Source organism: Triticum urartu, chromosome 6 (assembly GCF_003073215.2).
Source record: "Triticum urartu cultivar G1812 chromosome 6, Tu2.1, whole genome shotgun sequence".
In the NCBI taxonomy this organism is placed as follows: Eukaryota; Viridiplantae; Streptophyta; class Magnoliopsida; order Poales; family Poaceae; genus Triticum; species Triticum urartu.
In genome coordinates this window covers 167,617,248-167,637,114 of record NC_053027.1, presented here as the reverse complement: position 1 = coordinate 167,637,114, position 19,867 = coordinate 167,617,248, and the positions used below count along the sequence as shown (strand labels likewise).

Genomic DNA, 19,867 nt, shown 5'->3' with positions numbered 1-19,867 from the left:
TTGGCTAGCATAGCCTCCTTCATCTTTGCCATCTTCAACGCAAAAGGACCCGATCGCCTCCTTTTCGCCTTGCTAACCCTAACCGCTCTCTCCGGGGGCTCGATATTGATTTGGAGTTAGAAGGCAACACATGGAGCGGCGGCGGAAGGAATTGGAGCGGCAGCGGAAGGAGTTGCGGCCGTGGGAGGCCAGGGCATATAGAGCTGCGGCGACACATGGTATGACGCACCAGGGGGCGGCCATTCGGCTGAATTCTAGCGCCGCGAGGAAGGACAGCGAGGTCAGAGGATGGATTGGCGGCGGCGACGGGGTGGGAGGTGGGAGGTGAAGCCGGCGGAAGTGGGTTCGCGACAACCGAAAGGGGATTCGACAAAATCAGGTGAAATCCGCACATATGAAGGAATTGGGCTCGCGGATGCGGGATCCCACAAATTCTTTTTCGGGGCGGCCCGATTTGAAATATCTGTTCGGACCGGGGATATAGTATGGATCTCATAAAACGGCAGTTATTATAGCGGACAGGACCGGTTCGCGGGATCTGCTAGACATGTTCTAACCCTAACAACTCTCTCCTGAGGCTCGGCGTGGAATTGGAGAAGGCAACACGTTTTATTACATTATAAAAAAAAGAAAAGAGAGCACGTTTCGCAAAATCCAGCGTGCCTGATCGTAATGACGTGGTGGAGCCCAATCCGACCGACGCGGGAAGTGGAACCGACCCAGCGGCCCGCCAGCCTGACCCGGGGAGGAAAAAAAAACCAATCCGTGCTCGGGTCGGGTCGAAAACCCTAAACCCAGATCGATCGACCGAGACCGTCTTCTCGGTCGCAACCCAGCAATCGAAGCTCTGCTCCCTGCTCCCGCGAAATCTCAATCTTTCGCCTTCGAGCTCCCGCCAAATCACGCTCCTTCTCCCGCGAAATCAAGCTCCCGCCGTGCTCCCGCCGAATCCAATATGCCGCGACACCGCCGCTGCAGCCGGCTGCGCCGCATCGTCGGCGGCGTCTCAGTCGGAGCTCTCCTGCTGTTAGCCGGAAGCGGAGGCCACAACGCCTACTCGGGCCGCCCGGTCTTCTCGCTGCCCCTCGGCCTCGGCGCCCCCTTCCCGCTCGTCGCCGACAGTCCGGCGCCCCCGCCCTTCCCGTTCGCTGCCGACTTTTCTCCGTCGCCGTCCCCGCAATCCCAATACTCGCCCTTCCGCCTCAGCGATGACAGCCTCGCGCGGCGCCTTCTGCCCCTCCGCCTCCGCGCCAGCCAATCGCCGCCGCAGCAGGACGCGGATGCGGTCCTCCTTCCCGACCAGGAGGTCCTGATCCTGGACGACGCTGAGCCTACCGGCGACGCCATCTGCGCCTTCCAGGGCGGGGCTTCCTCCCCGGCGAGACCGCTCGGGATGCTGCCGGCGTCCGGACTTCACGCATACGTCTGCCGCCTTCCCGACCCAGCGCAGAGCTTCCAGCAGCTCCAAGCGCCGCTCTTACTCCACTCCTCCACCTCCTCGGCCGCCGCAGCTGCTCCAGATTCATCTGGACGGAGGCGACGTGCTCGTCTTCGCTAAGGGAATCAGCCGCCGCCAAGGCCTTCAGTGCCTGTATCGCTACAGCGACGGCGCCGATACCATGCTGGCAACTACACCGGCAATCACCTCAGTACAGCAAGTTACTCGCTGCCCCTCGCCGCCGACACCTGTCAAGTCAGGAGGAAGCACCAAGGTTCTTGTCACACTAGGGGTCACCGGCGAGGATCCCATGCCCTCCCTTGCAACCTTTCGTCGACAGCAAGCTGAATCTTCTTCGGTGACTCCTCAAAAGAGTTCAATTTGCGCCTGCACAATGGGACGCAACATCTCCAAGTTTCTCAGGGAGTGGGCACTCTACCATAGTGCGATTGGGGTGGATCAGTTCTTTATCTATGATAATGGCAGCGAGGACAACTTGGCAGGCCTAGTGGCGCAGCTTATCCTCCGGGCTCAACATCACAACCGTGCCATGGCCTTGGACCAAGGTCCAAGAAGCTGGTCTGTCTCATTGCGCGGCCACACAGCAAGCTTCGTGCCAATGGATGGCTGTCATAGATGTTGATGAGTTCATCTTCTCAACAAGCTGGGCAGGATTAGAGAAGCCATCAAAATCTTTGCTAGAGCCCGTTATTTCTGTTGATGATAGCGTTGGCCAAATATACCTTGCTTGTTATGATTTTGCCCCCTCGGGCCAAACAGCACATCCACCGGAGGGGGTCTGCCAGGGCTACACTTGCCGGTTGAAGAGCCCGCAGCGGCACAAATCCTTGGTCCGCCTCGACGCCGTGGAACCATCCCTCATGAATGTGGTCCATCATTTTAAGCTCAAGCCTACTTTCAAAAGCATCTTGTAACGTCTTCGATGCGGCTATATCTCCTACGTGTCGAAGCACGACTTAGAGGCATAACCGCATTGAAAGCAATGTCGCAAGTGAGATAATCTTCACACAACCCATGTAATACAATAGGGAAAAAAGATACATAGTTGACTTACAATCGCCACTTCACACAAATACATGAATAAAGCATTACATCATCTAAATACAATCAGGGTTCGACTACGGAACCAAAATAAAAAAAGAACACCAAATGCAACAAAGGTCCCCGATCGACCCCAACTGGGCTCCACTACTGATCAACTAGAACGAAAACAACACAAGGGACAAGATCTTCATCGAGCTCCTCTTGAGCTTGGTTGCGTCATCTGCACGGTTCAACGGCACCTGCAAGCTAGTTTTGGAAGTATCTGTGAGCCACGGGGACTCAGCATTCTCGCACCCTCGCGATCAAGACTATTTAAGCTTATGGGTAAGGTAAAGGTAAGAGGTGGAGCTGCAGCAAGCGACTAGCATATATGGTGGCTAACATATTCGCAAAAGAGAGCGAGAAGAGAAGGCAAAGCACGTTCGAGAAATCTATGATCAAGAAGTGATCCTAGAACAACCTACGTCAAGCATAACTCCAATATCGTGTTCACTTCCCGGACTCCGCCGGAAAGAGACCATCATGGTAACACACGCGGTTGATGCATTTTAATTAAGGTCAACTTCAGGTTTTTTTACAATCGGACATTAACAAATTCCCATCTGCCCATAACCGCGGGCACGGCTTTCGAAAGTTCAAATCCCTGCAGGGGTGTCCCAACTTAGCCCATCACAAGCTCTCACGGTCAACGAAGGAATAGACCTCCTCCCGAGACATTCCGATTAGAATCGGTATCCCGGTTCTTCAAGACATTTCGGCAGGTTAAAACAAATCCAGCAACACTGCCCGAATGTGCCAACAAACCCCGATAGGAGCTGCACATATCTCTTTCTCAGGGCACACTCAGATGAGACTAGCTACGAGTAAAACCAACCCTCAAGTTTCCCCGAGGTGGCCCCGCAGGCAGCTCAGTTCGGACCAACACTCAGAGGAGCACTGGACCGGGGGGGTAGAATAAAGATGACCCTTGAGTCTGCAGAACCCAAGGGAAGGTGGTAGGTTGTTAGTGCAAATGGTAAAACCAAGGTTGGGCATTGCTGGAGGAGTTTTATTCAAGGCGAACTGTCAAGGGGTTCCCATTATTACCCAACCGCGTAAGGAACGCAAAATCCGGGAACATAACACCGATATGACGGAAACTAAGGCGGCAAGAGTGGAACAAAACGCCAGGCATAAGGCCGAGCCTTCCACCCTTTACCAAGTATATAGATGCATTAATTAAATAAGATATATTGTGATATCCCAACAGGTAAACATGTTCCAACAAGGAACAACATCTCCATGTTCCAACAAGGAACAAACTTCAATCTTCACCTGCAACTAACAACGCTATAAGAGGGGCTGAGCAAAGCGGTAATATAGCCAAACAACGGTTTGTTAGGACAAGGTGGGTTAGAGGCTTGGTTCAACAATATGGGAGGTATGATAAGCAAATGGTAGGTATCGCAGCATAGGCATAGCAAAAGAGCGAGCAACTAAGCAAGCAAAGATAGAAGTGATTTCGAGGGTATGTTCATCTTGCCTGAAATCCCGCAAGGAAGAAGAACGAGTCCATGAAGAAGACAAACGGACGTAGACGAACGGGTCCTCACAAACGCGACGTTATCGGAACCAATCCGAAGAAGCAACACCGGAAAGAAAGCAAACAATATAGTAAAACAACCATCATATAATCATGGCACGATGCGCAATCAAGTATGATGCATGTCCGGTTTAAAGAGGCATGGCATGGCAAAGTGCACAAGCAATCCTACAAATTAAGTGAAGCACAATATGGAACGGGTTGCATATTGACGGAACACCACATCAATTATTTAGTTCCCTCTTGGTTATGTACCCAACAATATTAAATGTTGTCAAACATGGCAAGAGGGTGAAGCAAAGTAAAACTACCTATCTAGTTAAGGTTAAATGAGGCCGGAAGCAATGAACAACAATTCCGGTAAATCCCCATATGCATATATTAGGTTTGATACTGTTCTGCCCTAAACATAATTTTAGAGTTAATAAACATGCAAAACAAGTACACCATTTTAAACTAGGCATTTTTCTACCCCAAATGCATATAAAGTTTGTTAGGTTTGGAGCTACAGTTAAATAGTTATGAATTAAATCATTTTAACATGGCATAGGGACAAATTTAAACAAACATCATTTTAAACATCTTAAACATGGGTGAAAGTTGCATATTATTAAACTAGACAAAATTCTAGACATATTACATATAAAGATCATTTTAATCCGGTGCACGGTTAATTAGTTATTAAGTGCATGAACTTGAAGGGCTTTTCTGTAAAACTGCTTTCTCTGGAATAACAACTAAATTCCCAGATCTGAAAAAAACACAGCAGGCTGAAACTGGGCGGACTGGGCGCTCACCATGGGCCAAGCCCAGTTAGTGAGGGAGGTTGGCGGCGGCCTCACGGGCAGGCCGGCTTAGGCGCGCAACTGGCCTCACCATGGGCCTCGGCCCACTCGGTGGAGGAGGGAGGCCGGTAGGTCACGCAGCTGGGCCTCGCTGGAGACGCTGGGCCGACGTGGTGGAGCAGTCAACGCGGGCGCTAGGCTTGCTCCTGGTCGTCTCCTCGCACGGGCAGTCGAACCAGGAAGCGGCGGCGGGGCATGACAGCGGCCACGACGGGTCTTGGCGGAGGGGTCTTGGGGCTCCGGCAGCGCCGGAGACAGCGAAGACGGGCGGATCCAGGAAACGGCGGTGCGGACGAAGCTTAGGGGCGGCTCGACGGGCGTCCATGGCGGGGTTCCCTGGCGGCGGTGGCTCCTGTAGAACGGGAGAGAGGGAGACGTGAGAGGAAGGAGACCGCAACGGGGAAAGGAAAAGAGGAGGGGCGCGAGGTAGAGAGGTGCTCTGCTCCGGCGAGTTGGCGTAGGGAGGTGCTGCTCCCGATCCGTCCTGGACGGAGGCACGGGAGGAGACGAGGCGCTCGGGCCTTGCAGCGCTGCACGGGACTGCTGGATCCAGAGCCTTTGCGGGATGAACTGGGGCGACGGGGGCCGTTCGATCTGAATCTGACGCTCTAGATCAACGGTGGGGAGCTGCAACAAGTTAGTTGGCTGTGGTGTGGTGGATCTGGTGGTGCGAGGTGGCGGCTGTGGGCTGGCCAGGCGCGGAAAACAAGGGGCGGCGGCGGCTGCACGGGAATGGAGGGCTAGTGCTAGGTTTAGTCCAAAATAGGCATGAGGTTGGACTACATATAGAGAAGAGGGGAGTTTGGATCATCCGATTAAAATTGGATGATCGAGATAAAATAGGTTAGATGGACCAAACAAATAACCGAAGATATTTTAGAGATGTTTTGGGATGATCCGGAACCAACGGTGACGACTGCCCGGGTCGGGTACGGGACAGCTTTTCGGGCGCGCGCGCGAGGAGGGCCACGGGCTGATGAGAGAGCTTAGGCTAGGCCCGGCGGTAGGTAGTGGACTGTGCAGAAGGCCTCAGGCTGAGAGAAGAGAAGAGAGAGAGGCCCGGCGACTGTTTTCGGAGAACCGAAAACGTCCGATGTTAGACCGGCTATATTGCCGCTATAATTATCCGTTGGGGCGTCAAACGAACTTCGAATGCGATGAAACTTGACAGGCGGTCTATCTACACTATAATAAGATCACACGTCAACTCTCATCCCATTCCGAGAACATTTTCCGGCCATTTATAAAATAATATTTCGGACGTGCCGCGGACGCGTGCAAGTGTGTCTGAGCTCAGAACGGACAACAGAAGGAACTGGGAGAATCCGGGCGAAAACAAGTTTCAAAAACATGATGATGCAATGCACATGATGACATGACAAGATGCAACACATAAGAAAATAATATGACAACGACAGTGAATAACTGACGGACATCTGGCACATTGGTCTCGGGGCGTTACATATCTGGACTGCGTTCGCACGTGTTAACCACTACAAATACCAAGCTTGGTCGGAGTTCAAAGTCAAGTTCAAGAGGCGCGTGTCCGCTTATGTGGCTGATTGGAAAGATCCGATCAACCTCGACTCAAAGGACCGGGCTCCTGGCTTAGCAGTTGATGACACCGAACCAAAAGGCTGGGCCCAAAGATACTGCGAGGTTAAAGACAATATCCTTCAGCTGTTAACTGCAAGATGGTTCGGTGTCGGATTTGGGAACCCTCATTAGCTCCAGTCAGATCAGGTAACACACAATGGTAAGATCTACCACCTCTCCCCCTCTTTTACATAGTAATTTCTGTTTATTTACACTAACAAAACGTAAATCAAAACCACTAAGTTTTCCAGAATTAAAAATTATCTCTTAAATTGGATGGTATACACCTTTTAAATAGGCTTTAGTTTTTTTTTTGTGAATAAAAATAGGCTTTAGGTTGATCGGGAAGCACCACAATATGTGTGTGTTGCTCAATGATGAACATACTCCCTCTAGTCTAGTTCTGAAGAAGCCCCCATAATGCAACTTTTACTGCTTATTTTCGTTAACTATAAAACTCTTCAAATCTATACGTACTTCTTTAAAATACTTTATGAGAGATAACCTTTATTTTTATTATACATCATTACTGTAAAGTTCTTCGAGACAATATTTTTTTGAAAGTACTTTATGAGATAAACCTACACATTGTTTTCACATTTCCAATCCAAAAATATTATGAAATATAGTGAGTCAAAGTTTGGAAAAAGTTAATTAAACCCATGCCTAAACCAATAACTTTTCCAGAACTAGAAGAGGGAGTATAATAATAACCTGAGAGCATTTTCCCTGTCGATGGTTAGCAGTTTGTTTTCGCTATTCAAGCTCTTGCTGTCCTTCTTTTTCCATCTTGAACTGTTAAGAACAAATTTATGTTCATTGTGCCTTGATACTCAGCATGTGACACGGTGCTTTAATATTGGTTCTTTTGCTAAAATTGGATGACTTCTTTTCCTTGAATGATTTTGGCTTAACAATTGGACTTAGATCAGTTGAATTTGTAATGCTTAGCTGGAGCACAACATGAAGCCTCTTTATTTTATTTTATTTTTGGGTCTGTGTGGGCTTGAGTACTAATCAGTGAAAGCTTCACACAAATGATTTCAAATCTTGTTTGTTGATTGAGGTCCATTTCTTAAGTATCTATTGGCTGATCCTTATGGTTGTTTGGCTTCTATTCTGAAACTATTTGATTGAGATGCTGGTCTACACTTTGTTGGCTTTTCTTTAAAAAAATGAATCTTGGTTTATGATGCAGGTAAGCTTTGGCTTATATGGTTTTGTTCCAGTTTTGACTTGTTTTAATTAGCTGGAAACATCTTTGGAAAAAGTCTTTCTTGATATGGAACTCATACATCAAAATGCATCTCCAATGGAGAATGCGACATTGTCAGACTGATCTTGCAACTTGAACATGTGAACGAGTGTATTGAAATTACCTTTGCTGCCTGGTTTCTACTGATTCGAAGAAACGGGTTCAGCATTTACCCATGGCTGAATACTGTACAACAGTTCTTTTCATTCGTCTCTCCAAGAGACTCCTTTTGAGGCCTTATATGGATATCCACAGCGACAAATCAGTGAGTTCTCGATGGTAGGCACTGCTGTCAACACTGACAACTGCTGTCAACGATGAAGCGCAGTAGTTGACATGATTTACTTGGAAGCTTCAGCCATATGCTTTCGGCCTTCACTCTCACATCAAGCTGCAAAGGAAGTTCTTCGGACCATTTCGAGTACTGTATCATGTGGGCACTGTGGCATATCACCTGCAGCTGCAAACGTGGGTATCCACCCAGTGTTCCACATTAGCCAGCTGAATTTTCCTCTGGATGACGCAACTTGGGAAGACGTGGATTTCATGAAGCATACATTCCCAGCCTTTTTCAAGAAGACAGTCAAAGCATGGCGCCGTCAACCTTCAGCTTCTTGAAGACAAGATCGCGCTCACAACGGGGCATTGTGACTGAACTTGCTAGGTGTTTTAGTCTTCAGTTAACTGTACCGGTTCAGATAATGAACGGCTGGGGATCAATGACGGAAAAGAAGATCGGATGGCTTGCGTTCGCTCATCGTCTACCTCTAGCTTATTTACTTTTCACTGTTGCTTTTCTTACCTCTTTATTCTCTCCTTGCCAACCACGGCTGTAACAGAACAATGTATGCGTTAGACGGGATAAGCCCCGATCAATCAATATAGCACTACGCGGCCTCCCATGGGAGGTGAGACGCTTCTGATATTTCACAAGGATGACTTCTTTTCATTGAATGATTTTGGCTTAATAGTTGGGCACCACATGTAGCCTCTTTATTTTATTTTGTTTATTTTTTTTTTGGTTTTGGGTGAGCTGGGCTAATAATTCATGAAAGCTTCACCCAAGTGATTTCAGATCCTATTTGTTAACTGAGGTCCATGCTTAAATATCTATTGCCTGATCCTGAGTTGTTTGGCTTCTGTTCTGAAACTAGTTCATTTCTCGTGAAGTCATGATTTTGGTGAGATGTTGGTCTGCACTTCCCTTTAGAAAATGAATCTTGGTTTTCTATGACTTTACTTGGAACTTATCTATAATGACATAGTTAAGTTTTGGCTTATATGGTTATCTTCCAGCATTTACAAACAAGACAGAAAGCCAAGTTCAAAAATCTTACCACTGAAGAAGAGGAAGAACAGTTGTACGCTTTGTAATTTTTTATCCTTTTGTAATCTAGTGCATGGCTTTGTACTCCTTTTCCTTCCTAATGATGAATTTTTTTAATGAGGCAGCCACTAAGAAAGCTCAAGATTTATTCCACATAAACTTTGCCTCAGGTTTTGAGTTTCATGTATTTTTTCAGATTTTCAGATTTTTTAAGTAATTGGGCCGTAATGGCCTATTAGGACCAAACAGCCCATTACAGACCGGCCGGCCGGCACGTTTAAAATCTATGCCATATCTGGGCCTGATAGTGCAGCACACGTGCCATCACGGCAACCCATTTATGAACAAACCGCCCTGGATCGTGCTGCCAGGCATGTTTAGTGGAGGGTCAGGCCGTGCCGGCCCACTTGACCAGGTTTGCTCGTGGGGATACGGTGGGCCGTTTAAAAAACAAAAACATTCAATCATACCTAACATGCCTGACAACCGTCAGCGGGCGACGCCACGACAGTCACAACGAAGCAGAGCAACCCACCACCGCGACCACACCAATGGCAACCACCTCTTGCTCCTTGCCGCTCACCTCCACCGTGGCCCTCTTCGCTTCTCAGTCGGCCTCCCCCTCCTCCAAGCGCTTCCTCCCAGAGTAGGTGGGGGTGGAGGGGTATTTACAGCCTTCACCCAAAATCCAACCGTTACACACTTTTGACTCAGCTCGGTGACACCGGAGCAAAATCTCGTTGAGACCGACCTGTGTAAAAGATATGAATGTTTGGCTTTTTGGTGGGACCGAAGTGGAAATCTCAGACAGACCGAAATGTGATAACCTAGGCAGGACTTTGTTTCGATAGTTCCGATCAGTTCAACTCGGTGATTCCAAAATGAACAAATTGGCTTATAGAAACTTGGCCACAACAACTCGGTGAGACCGAAATTTTAGGATTTGGCTTTGGCAGTGTGTAGGATCAACTTGGTGGGTCCGGCATAAATCTTTTTAGTGGGACCGAGATGAAATTTTAGGGTTTGGACATATGTGATTTGGAGAAGGCGTTTGAGGATTTTTGGAGCAATATCACTAAGCACTTGAGTAATTGAGTCATGATCAAAACCGCATCCCCTTTTAATAGTATTGACTTTCCTATGGACTCAATGCGATCTTGGACCATTTAACAAAAAATGTAGAAAATGCAGAGTCTTGAGGCTTTGCCAATCCATGTCTTTAACATTTTGAGGGGTCCACAATCTCATGTCCTTGCCATGCCAATCATTGATCTTTTCTGAAATCTATTTTCAATAAGCATTAGATCAATGATATATCTGTTGTTATGAATTACCAAAACCATTTAGGGATTAGTTGCACTTTCAACGACCAAAGAGAAGAAGGCATGGAAAACTTTGTGGAAGGTCCAGGTTCCAGGCAAGGTTAGAGTGTTCCGTTGGCGTTTATCGAAACATTCGATCCCCACTAAAGATGTCAGGGCTCACCAGCGCATGACCAATTCGAGCGCGTGCGGCATCTGTGGAGCACCGGATTCGTGGAGGCATTCATTGGTCGATTACACAATGTCCAGGTGTACCTCGGCATTAGTTAATGAGGAGCTGGCACAAAAGATATCATCCACTACCCAACCGAATGCGAAGCAATGACTGTTCACGCGCATGGAAACATTGCCGCATGACCTCCTTGTAAAACTTTCTATTACTTTGTGGCTATATGGGCAGCTAAAAGGAAAGCTATTCATGAGGGCATCTTTCATAGCCCGCATGCGGTACAAGGCTTCATCAATCATTATATCGAAGATCTTGACATGATCAAGGAAGGAGGGTGGACTCTAATTCGAGCAGCGCTTGTTCCACCCAGTGTACCACCATCAAGACCAAGAGCTCCACCCCCGGAGTTCAGTAAGATCCATGTCATCGTGGGAGTCCAACTAGTAAAAAGAGGCTCGGCTGTAGCAGTATGCAGAGACAACAGAGGGAATTATTAGGGAAGCTCGGGATTGGTGATTGACGTTTCACATGATCCGACCACGTTTGAGGTGATCGCATATCGGGAGGCACTTGCGTTAGCAGCGGATCTGCATCTACAAAATGTCGCTATATCATCTGACTCACAACTAGCGGTGAATGCGGTAGCCTTAAGGGTTGAAGGAAAGCTATGAAGCTATTATCGACGAAATTAAATCCCAAGTAGCTTTTTTCACTTTTAACTTTTCTTTCGAATGTCGTGTTGTGAATTATGAAGCACATAAGTTAGCGAAGTATTCGGTATGCTTTTAGACTGGATCATGGGATCATGTTTGATTTGGCCAACCTCATGACCTAACTTGTATCCCATTTTATGTGGAGTTTGATGAATACAATTTTGTCTTACCACTAAAAAAATTCAGTCATACCGGACAGGCCTGACGACCGGCAGCGGGCGACGCCACGACGGTCACAGCGAAGCAGAGCAACCCACCTCCGTGACCGCACCAATGGCGTCCACCTCTTGCTCCTCGCCGCTCACCTCCACCGCGGCCCTCTCCGCCTCCCAGCCGGCTCCCCCCTCCTCTAAGCGCTTCCTCCCCTTCCCGTCCCGCCCGCCGCGCCCCGGGACCCGCCTCCGCGCGGGCTCCCTCAGGGAGTGGAGCGAGTTCGAGGACGCCGTCGAGAGCAAGGACCTCTCCCGCGCGCTCCGCTTCCTGCAGTCCGTGGAGCCCGCGTCTTATCCGGAAGCGGCCAGGAATGCGGCTACGCAGGTGGCTCTCCCCCTGTCGCCGGGGCGGGACTGGGAGGTGCTGGACACCTGCATCGACGCAGATGACATGCGGCTCGTCGGCCGGGCGTACCAGTTCCTCTCCGACCGCGGGGTCCTCGCCAACTTCGGCAAGTGCAAGAACATAGGTAAACGCCGATCTCTCGTTAATTGTCCCATTTTTTGCGTGATAATTGAATGGGTTTGAGGGCCATTTTATCCAAAATTAGTATCCCAGTTGCCAAACTGCCTTCAAATTTGTACTTGGTGTAGAATTCGGTTTGTTAGCTGTTAGCAATGTTCGATGAGGTCTGCGGGGTTCATGGTAAAATCCAGCATTCTAGCTTGTATAAGCTATGTAGAATGCGAAGCTGTGAACTGATCTGAAAGTGTTTCACTATACTGATTCAGTCAAGGAACGCCCTGAAATTTTGCACTTGGCTTGCTCTGTATTTACAGCAATGCACTGATAGTTTTCATTTAGGTCAAGAGATATTTTATACCCTTTTTGCTGCAGTTCTGGAGGGACCGAGAGAAGTTACGCCGACAATTTTAAAGGAGATGACAGGCCTGGAAGGTGAAAATTGAGGCAATATTCCCTTTCTTTCATCTGTGTTCTTCCTTATTCAAACATTGAAGTGGCATTCTTTTTCAAACTCATACTGCAACACTCCTTGTCTTACCAGTGGATATGTGAAATAGGATAATGCACCAATTTAGGACTTCACCTTCTTATGTAGCCCTTATCTTCTTCATGTTTTACTTTTCTCAGCTGCAAAGCTTGCACCAAAGAAGTGGGGTCTCTCAGGAAATTCTCGTTATGTTCTGGCTACTTTTTTTGGCGGTGCATCTTTTCTACTAACCCAAGGAGTGGATGTACGGCCTAACTTGGCTGCGATATTGGCGTTAGCAACCGGAGATGCACTTTTTCTTGGTGGTACTTGTGCTGCACAAATCTCATGTTTCTGGCCTCCATACAAGCGCAGAGTCCTTGTACATGAAGCCGGACATCTTCTTACTGGTATTTCTTTCCTTCAATGTCTCACACTGTTTTATGGTCTCAAGTCCTGTATCGATCCAACTTTGGGATGGTAGCTTTTATTTGTTAGTTTTGCAGTCTGCTATTTGCATTGTTCAGGATATCGGTAACTGGTACCATATCGGTCAGGTGACGATAAGGGATAATATAGGCGAATTGGCCAGTTAATTGGCCGATAAACCAGTTAATCGGCTATTCGGTGACCCACCGAGTAGCGATTAAGTGGCCAATATTTGGAACAATGGCTATTTGTATAGCATCTGACTTCTGAGACTAGTTTTTACCCTAACACATCTTACTTTCATGAACCTGTGTCTAGCTTATCTAATGGGCTGCCCCATACGAGGAGTCATCCTGGATCCTTTTGTGGCACTGCGGATGGGCATTCAAGGCCAGGTACCACCTTTACTATTTTTTTCTTTTATTATATGTATGTTGTGCTAGTTGTTTTTTTTATGTTTATTATCTGATGAAGTAGTGTAATTTCTGTCGTTTCAATACATCATCCCGCCTTCTCAAAATTTTGAGTTAAGTTTACTTACAAGTTACAAGTAACAAATGTTCTACTGCCATCACTAGCAAGTGGTGTGACTGAGTTCAATCTGCCCATGTTCCTGCATACATTATTAAGAAAGTATGCACAAGTATTTTGTTTTCAAGTTGGATTTAGATGCAGTTTTAGAAGTATTTGCTGATCTAGAAGGCTAATAAACCTCACCAAGTTGGTATGTAGTAGCCAAGACTAAAGAAATATGTCTTGTAAGAAGTGGCTGAGCTAGCCAGCCTTTGGAGCCTGGGCAAAGCCTAACTGTGGCTATGGTAGTTTTAAAAGAATAGGCCCCCGCCCCAGTTCCATTGACCACGAAACCAAATCGGTTCAGGTTTTACATCACCAGTCCACGGGGGAATAACAGAAGCGTTACCCCAGCAAAACAAAAGAAGTAAATAAAAAGTTCAGAGAACGTCTTGTACATCTATTAACCGTGTTACAAGGAGATAACAAAAGACATCCACACGACCAGAACCCCAGATTGCACTCAGATGTTGGGGACGACATGAAGCATCATCTCATTCTCCACGAATTTCAGCGAGGTGGCTTCCAGCCAGCGGCCCAGCGCACAAGACTGGCCATAGTACCTTCCCAGGCTTCAGAATTAGCATGCTGCGGCCATGGGAACTCCATCTTCAGAGACTCAGGATGGAACCGCTCTGTCTATCTGCTCTCTTGCACCCTCCGAGCACAGGAGCCGCCACTGAAAGAAATGCAGCAATTTTCCACCAACTCACCCGCATTCCGGACAAATATGTGCTGATTAAAGCAAATATGATTATGAAGCTTCCACAACCCCCATAACGTCATTTGCTACTTTATGGTTGTATTACTTATCCACAAACAGGCTCCAGCCTCAAAGTAAGTTAGCAATGCCTGGAAGTCCAGTGAAATGAGAAATCACTTTCCAAGCATGCATGCCTCAGCTTCAGAACAGAGTACACATGATACCGGAAAAGGCTTTTGCCCTGCTTTATATATAAAGCAAACCTCCGAAGCCACAAGGTCCAACAAAGGTCACACAGCAAACACACGCACCCACACCCCGCACACGAAGTAGCACAACACAAGGTACAAACAGGTTCTGCTGAGGGCACAACTCAACAAGCCCAAAAATGAAAAACAAGTGGCGGCACAGAATGTGAGGATCTAATCCGGCTCTGGTGGCGGAGGAGGAAGCGGCGGCGCCAAGCGGAGAGCCATCGCGTGAAGATCAGCGATGATGGTGGTGATGGCATCTCGGTCCCGGGGGCGGCTAAGCGGCCACCAAAGCTGCAAATAACCACACATTTTGAACACAACGTCAGTAGCACGTCCTAGAGGCACACGCTGGATCACAAGCTTATTTCAGACCGTCCACAGTGTCCAGGCAAGGACCCCAATAGTCAGCCACCTAGTGTGGCGGACAGCTGGCGGTGAAGCCTGGAGTTTGGCGAAGAGGTTGGGGAAGTTGTTGTGGCACCAACTACCACCCACCGCTTCGCGGAGGCAACTCCATAGGAATTGTGCGGATACGCAAGAGAAGATGTGTTTCGAGTCTTCTTCTGTCCCATAGAGCGGACACATCCCATCTCCCGGGCCATTCCGCTTGAGCACTTCCACACCGGAGGGGACCCGACCTCTGATCCATTGCCACAGGAAGATCCGGATTTTCAGCGGTAGACGGATCGACCAAATCACCACGAGAGGCTCAGGTCCGGGTGTCGTTGCGATGGCCTGGTACATGGATGTAGTGGAGAAGCTACTTGACGGCTCTAGATGCCATGAGAAGCGGTCGTTCGCGTGCTCCACGTTAGGCTCATGTAGGGCGATGCATGCTAGAAGGTCCTGCCAGGCGAGGAGGTCCGGGGGCCCGAAAGGCCGCCGGAACACGAGGCGCCCTAAGTCAATAAGGGCCACCTCGACAGAGATCCTAGGTTCGACCGCGATGGCGAACAAATCCGGGAAACGGGCCGCGAAAGGGCGGTCCCCGGCCCACCGGTCGAACCAGAAGAGGGTGGACGCTCCAGACCCCACCGAGATGGAGGTCCCGATGCGGAGGACCGGGAGCAACTATATTAGAGATTGCCAGAACTGAGAGCAACCAGACCACTGACAGAAGGCGAGCGGCTGGCCATGCAGGTATTTATTCTGAATCATGCGTAGACAAAGGCCCCCTTCCCCATTCGCAATCTGCCACAGCCAGCGAGTCAGCAGGGCAATGTTCATGCGTTTGGATGACATGATCCCAAGCCCGTCTTGATCCCGCGGTATCCACAGGTAGGTCGTGGGGAAGGCACCCAACTTGCAATTAAGGCGGTCAGCGATGCTTTGGCTCTCGGAGGGGGAGTAGCCCAACACCATAACCTTGCTCTTGTCAAAGTTAATCTTGAGCCCTGACATTTGTTGGAAGCAGAGGAGGAGGAACTTCAGGTTCGTGATGTCGTTCTCGGAGCCTTCCACCATGGTGATGGTGTCATCCGCATACTGTAGGACGGATACGCCATTCCCTCCCACCAGGTGCGGGACTATCCCGCGGAGGTGGCCCGCCTCTTTAGCCTTATCGAGGATGGAGGCGAGCGCATCGACCACCATGTTAAACAAGAACGGGGAAAGAGGATCGCCCTAACGCACCCCACAGAAGGTGGGGAAGTAGGGTCCAATCTCCTCGTTGATGTTAACGGCGGTCCGGCCCGAGGAGACCATCTGCATGACCCTGGTAACCCAACGATCATTGAAACCCTTCCGGAGGAAAACTTCCCGAAGGAAGGCCCAGCTGACCATGTCATAACCCTTGTGGAAGTCCAGCTTCAGGAAGACCGCCTTGAGGTGTTTGGAGCGAACTTCATGGAGAGCCTCATGGAAGACTAGGACTCCATCCAGGATATAGCGTCCCTGGATGAAGGCCGACTGGTCGGGGTGGGTGATGCGGTCCGCAAGAGGGTCACCCTATTGGCGTACCCCTTTGCCAGGATTCGGAAGATCACATTGATCACCGTGATCGGGCGGAACTGGCGAATGTCGAAGGCATCAGGCACCTTGTGGATGAGGGTGATAATCCCATAATTAAGGCGGGCTAGGTCGATGGAGCCCACAAAAAACTCCTCAAGAAGGGCCATGACCCCTTGCTTAATGACATTCCAGAAAGTCTGGAAGAACTTCACAGGGAGGCCATCTGGCCCCGGAGTGGACGTCAGGTTCATGCCCTTGATGGCAGCCCAGACCTCCTCCTCCGAGAACGGAGCCGTGAGGGCTGCATTATCTGCCGCGGAAACGCACATGTGCTCAGGCTAGATGTCGTGGGCCAGAGCAACTCCTCCCCGAGGGGAGGCTGAGAATAGGGCCTTATAGAAGCCGTCGACATGGGTCCGGATGTCCTCCAGTCGCCGCAGGAGGGTCTCACCGTCCCAAAGCAAGGGGATGGTGTTCGGGCGCCGCCGGCCATTGGCAATGGCCTGAAAATATGCCGTATTGGCGTCCCCCTTGAGGACCCAATTTTGTGTGCCCCGCAGACGCCAGTAGGCCTCCTCATCCGTATATATGACCATGAGCTGATCCTCAAGATCGTACCGGAGTAGCCACTCCTCCGAGGTAAGGCCCGTGGAGTCGGCCCGGAGGTCTAGGGCCTGGATGGAGTCGAGGAGGGATTTCTTTCATTCTCGCAGGTTCCGGCCAAGGTAGATCAGGCACATTCTGTCTTTTATTTAAATTGTCTCTATTTAGGAGCCTGGGAAAATGTGGATTTTTGGTGGGACAGCTTAGCTTCCAAACAGCAGGAACATGTACAGGCATAACTCCCTTAAAGTTGATGATAGTGTAAAATTAACTAGCAGAGTACATCCCTTTTGATTCAAACTTCCAGATAATAGCATCATCATACTCATTAATCTGAAGCGAATTAGCAATATGAATCACATCAAACTGTTTGTTGAGCCGATTCTGATCTACACATCTTCTAAAAGTATCTTTTATATTGCACCCAATCCTAGATGTCAGGGAAATATTATGCCCATACAACTCCTAGAATTGAATAGCAAGACTTGAGGTGCCAAACCAATGGTCTTCCAAGAACTTCACCTTTTTGACATTTCCAACCTTCCACTGATATCCCATCATACCAGCTTTTGCAGCCCATAAGACACCCTCCTCCAAAAGGGAGAGATATCATTGGTAGGACAGGCAAATAAGTTTGGGTCCTGAGTTCTATACTTGCAAAACAATTATCTGTTTCTAGAGTTTGTTGTCATTTAAATGGTACTCCCTCCGTCTCATAATGTAAGACGTTTTTTGACACTAGTGTAGTGTGAAAAAACGTCTTACATTATGGGACGGAGGGAGTATCTTTTAACCCAAGGTCTAGAAGACACATGCTCATATCTGTACCCCTAAACCACCAAATTATTGTTTTCCTGTATCAACAGATACCAATGGGCTCCAAATTCTTTTTTTCCTGTGTCAACAGATACCAATGGGTTGGATGATATTTATGATGGCTCATATCCAGAAGCAGTATGCCATCTGAGAATTTATGAGAGCTATAGCCCATTTTCAAGATACTTCATAGGGAATTTAATGATACTCATCATGTAAATAGGAATATTTGCTTACCAGGATTGAATAAGAACTAATTTCTCACTATCAATGACAGATTGCAAGTCCTCCTTTCTAAGTTTGGTATAGTGCAAGGGAACTCCAAGATACTTCATAGGAAATTCCCCTAATCTGCAACATAAGGTTTGGGCATAAGTTTGGCCTTAATCAGCATCGATGTTGATAGGCATAAGTTCACACTTGTGATGGATATTTGTTCCAAGCAAGAGAGGATCCGCTTAAGGATCATGGCAGATTTTTTTTTTCAAACCAGATATTAAACCATGCCTAGCAGATTTCATCAGCATTCTAGTGAACACTCAGTTACTAGGTTAAATAGTAAAGGAGAGATAGGGTTGACCAGCTTCAAAGAAGTTGCTATTGACCTTTATAGAGCAAGGATTGTATCAAATTCATCCATTTAGCACCAAAGCCCCTCTGGTGCATCATAGAATTAATAAATTCTCTATTTACTCTATCAGGCCTTCTCATAATCTAGCTTAAACATAGAACCAGATTGCTCGCTGTGTGCTACATCATGAATAATTTCATGTGCATTGCTATGGTAGTGAACTTTTGCCCAAACATTAGTCATCTTCAACCTCAAACACAGCACTGTTTCGACTAAAAAAAATGTTTCTAAGGGAGGCTTGCCAGCCGAGCCCAGCCAGCTGCCCAGGGTTGCCAGGAGGTGGCTCCGCCAGTGCTCGTAAGAGTAAGAATATAGGATTAGACTTCCTTGTTTTTCTTTGTGCAGATTGTGGCACAATGTGTCAAAAAATCCTTAAGGATCTGAGATATGCTTTTCATAGAGATCTCAAGATGTGTAATGTCACACCTCTGCAGGCAGGAACACAGTTCTGGGACGCAAAAATGGAGAAAGAACTTGGTGAGGGTCATCTGTCTAGTACAGCATTTGACAGGTATGTAACCAGGTGTTATGTTTCGATTTCGACACTTGGAGTTGTTGGACATCGTCTCTTCTGTACTGAAGCGAGATCGTAATTGCAGATACTGCATGATTCTGTTTGCTGGAATCGCCGCAGAAGCACTTGTATACGGGGAGGCAGAAGGAGGAGAAAATGACGAGAATTTATTCAGGAGTTTGTGTGTTCTGCTCGATCCTCCGCTTTCTGTCGCACAGGTCTATATTCTTCTTCTGATGTGTCTCTTCTTACCTTCGTCTTAATAAACCAAAAACAGTCCATGAGTATCTTTCGTTGCTTATCACCAGATGGCAAATAGAGCTCGCTGGTCAGTGATGCAGTCTTACAACCTCCTGAAGTGGCACAAGAAAGCACATAGAGCTGCCGTCAAAGCACTTGAAAGCGGACATGGTCTCAGCATCGTCATTAGGAGGATCGAAGAAGCCATCGCCTCCGACAGATAGCTGGGAATGTTGATATCTTACACGTATTCCTGCCGATAAGGTTTACTTACTGAGAGGTTTCAGCAATGCAAAGAAGTTGACGCACACAAGAAATCTTGCTACTTGCTGAGGCAAGAAGTGGAGTGAAGCTGGGACTGCACGCGCTCTTCAATGAAATCATAACCATAATATAGTATGGCTCGTCGATCCATTGATGTGGTTTAAGGAGGAAAAGGATCATCTGATGCATGTGTAGCCAGATGAGCTCCCGTGGAAATTTGCAAGCTGGGAAAAAGCTATGTGCTTGGTGTTGTTGCCAGTATGCCATAAATGTGCATATACATAGGAGATGTAAAGAAGTGATGATGATGAATATTTTTTTGTACGTTTGACAAATATAAACATAGGTAACAATAGATATACATATACTCCCTCCGTTCCTAAATATTTGTCTTTCTAGAGATTTCAACAAGTGACTACATACGGAGCAAAATG

The 19,867-nt window shown here is 47.9% G+C and overlaps 1 protein-coding gene and 1 pseudogene across 1 annotated transcript; both read left to right on the top strand.

The window, feature by feature from the left end:
* The first annotated feature begins 826 nt into the window (after positions 1–826).
* LOC125515201 lies at positions 827–7,057 on the top strand (annotated as a pseudogene).
* Positions 7,058–11,491: 4,434 nt separating this feature from the next.
* Positions 11,492–19,798, top strand: LOC125517639. The gene is made up of 7 exons (XM_048682845.1): positions 11,492–11,994; positions 12,363–12,422; positions 12,618–12,866; positions 13,204–13,280; positions 18,850–18,926; positions 19,015–19,147; positions 19,238–19,798. The coding sequence occupies exons 1-7, from the start codon at positions 11,586–11,588 to the stop codon at positions 19,391–19,393; spliced, it is 1,161 nt and encodes a 386-aa protein (XP_048538802.1). The 5' UTR covers positions 11,492–11,585; the 3' UTR covers positions 19,394–19,798.
* Positions 19,799–19,867: the final 69 nt, after the last annotated feature.

Excerpts from the sequence above, each read along its gene's own strand:
- LOC125517639 (XM_048682845.1), top strand. The coding sequence starts at position 11,586 with ATGGCGTCCACCTCTTGCTCCTCGCCGCTCACCTCCACCGCGGCCCTC. Across the intron at positions 12,423-12,617 it reads GGAGATGACAGGCCTGGAAG|CTGCAAAGCTTGCACCAAAG; the intron begins GTGAAAATTGAG and ends TACTTTTCTCAG. Across the intron at positions 19,148-19,237 it reads CTCCGCTTTCTGTCGCACAG|ATGGCAAATAGAGCTCGCTG; the intron begins GTCTATATTCTT and ends GCTTATCACCAG.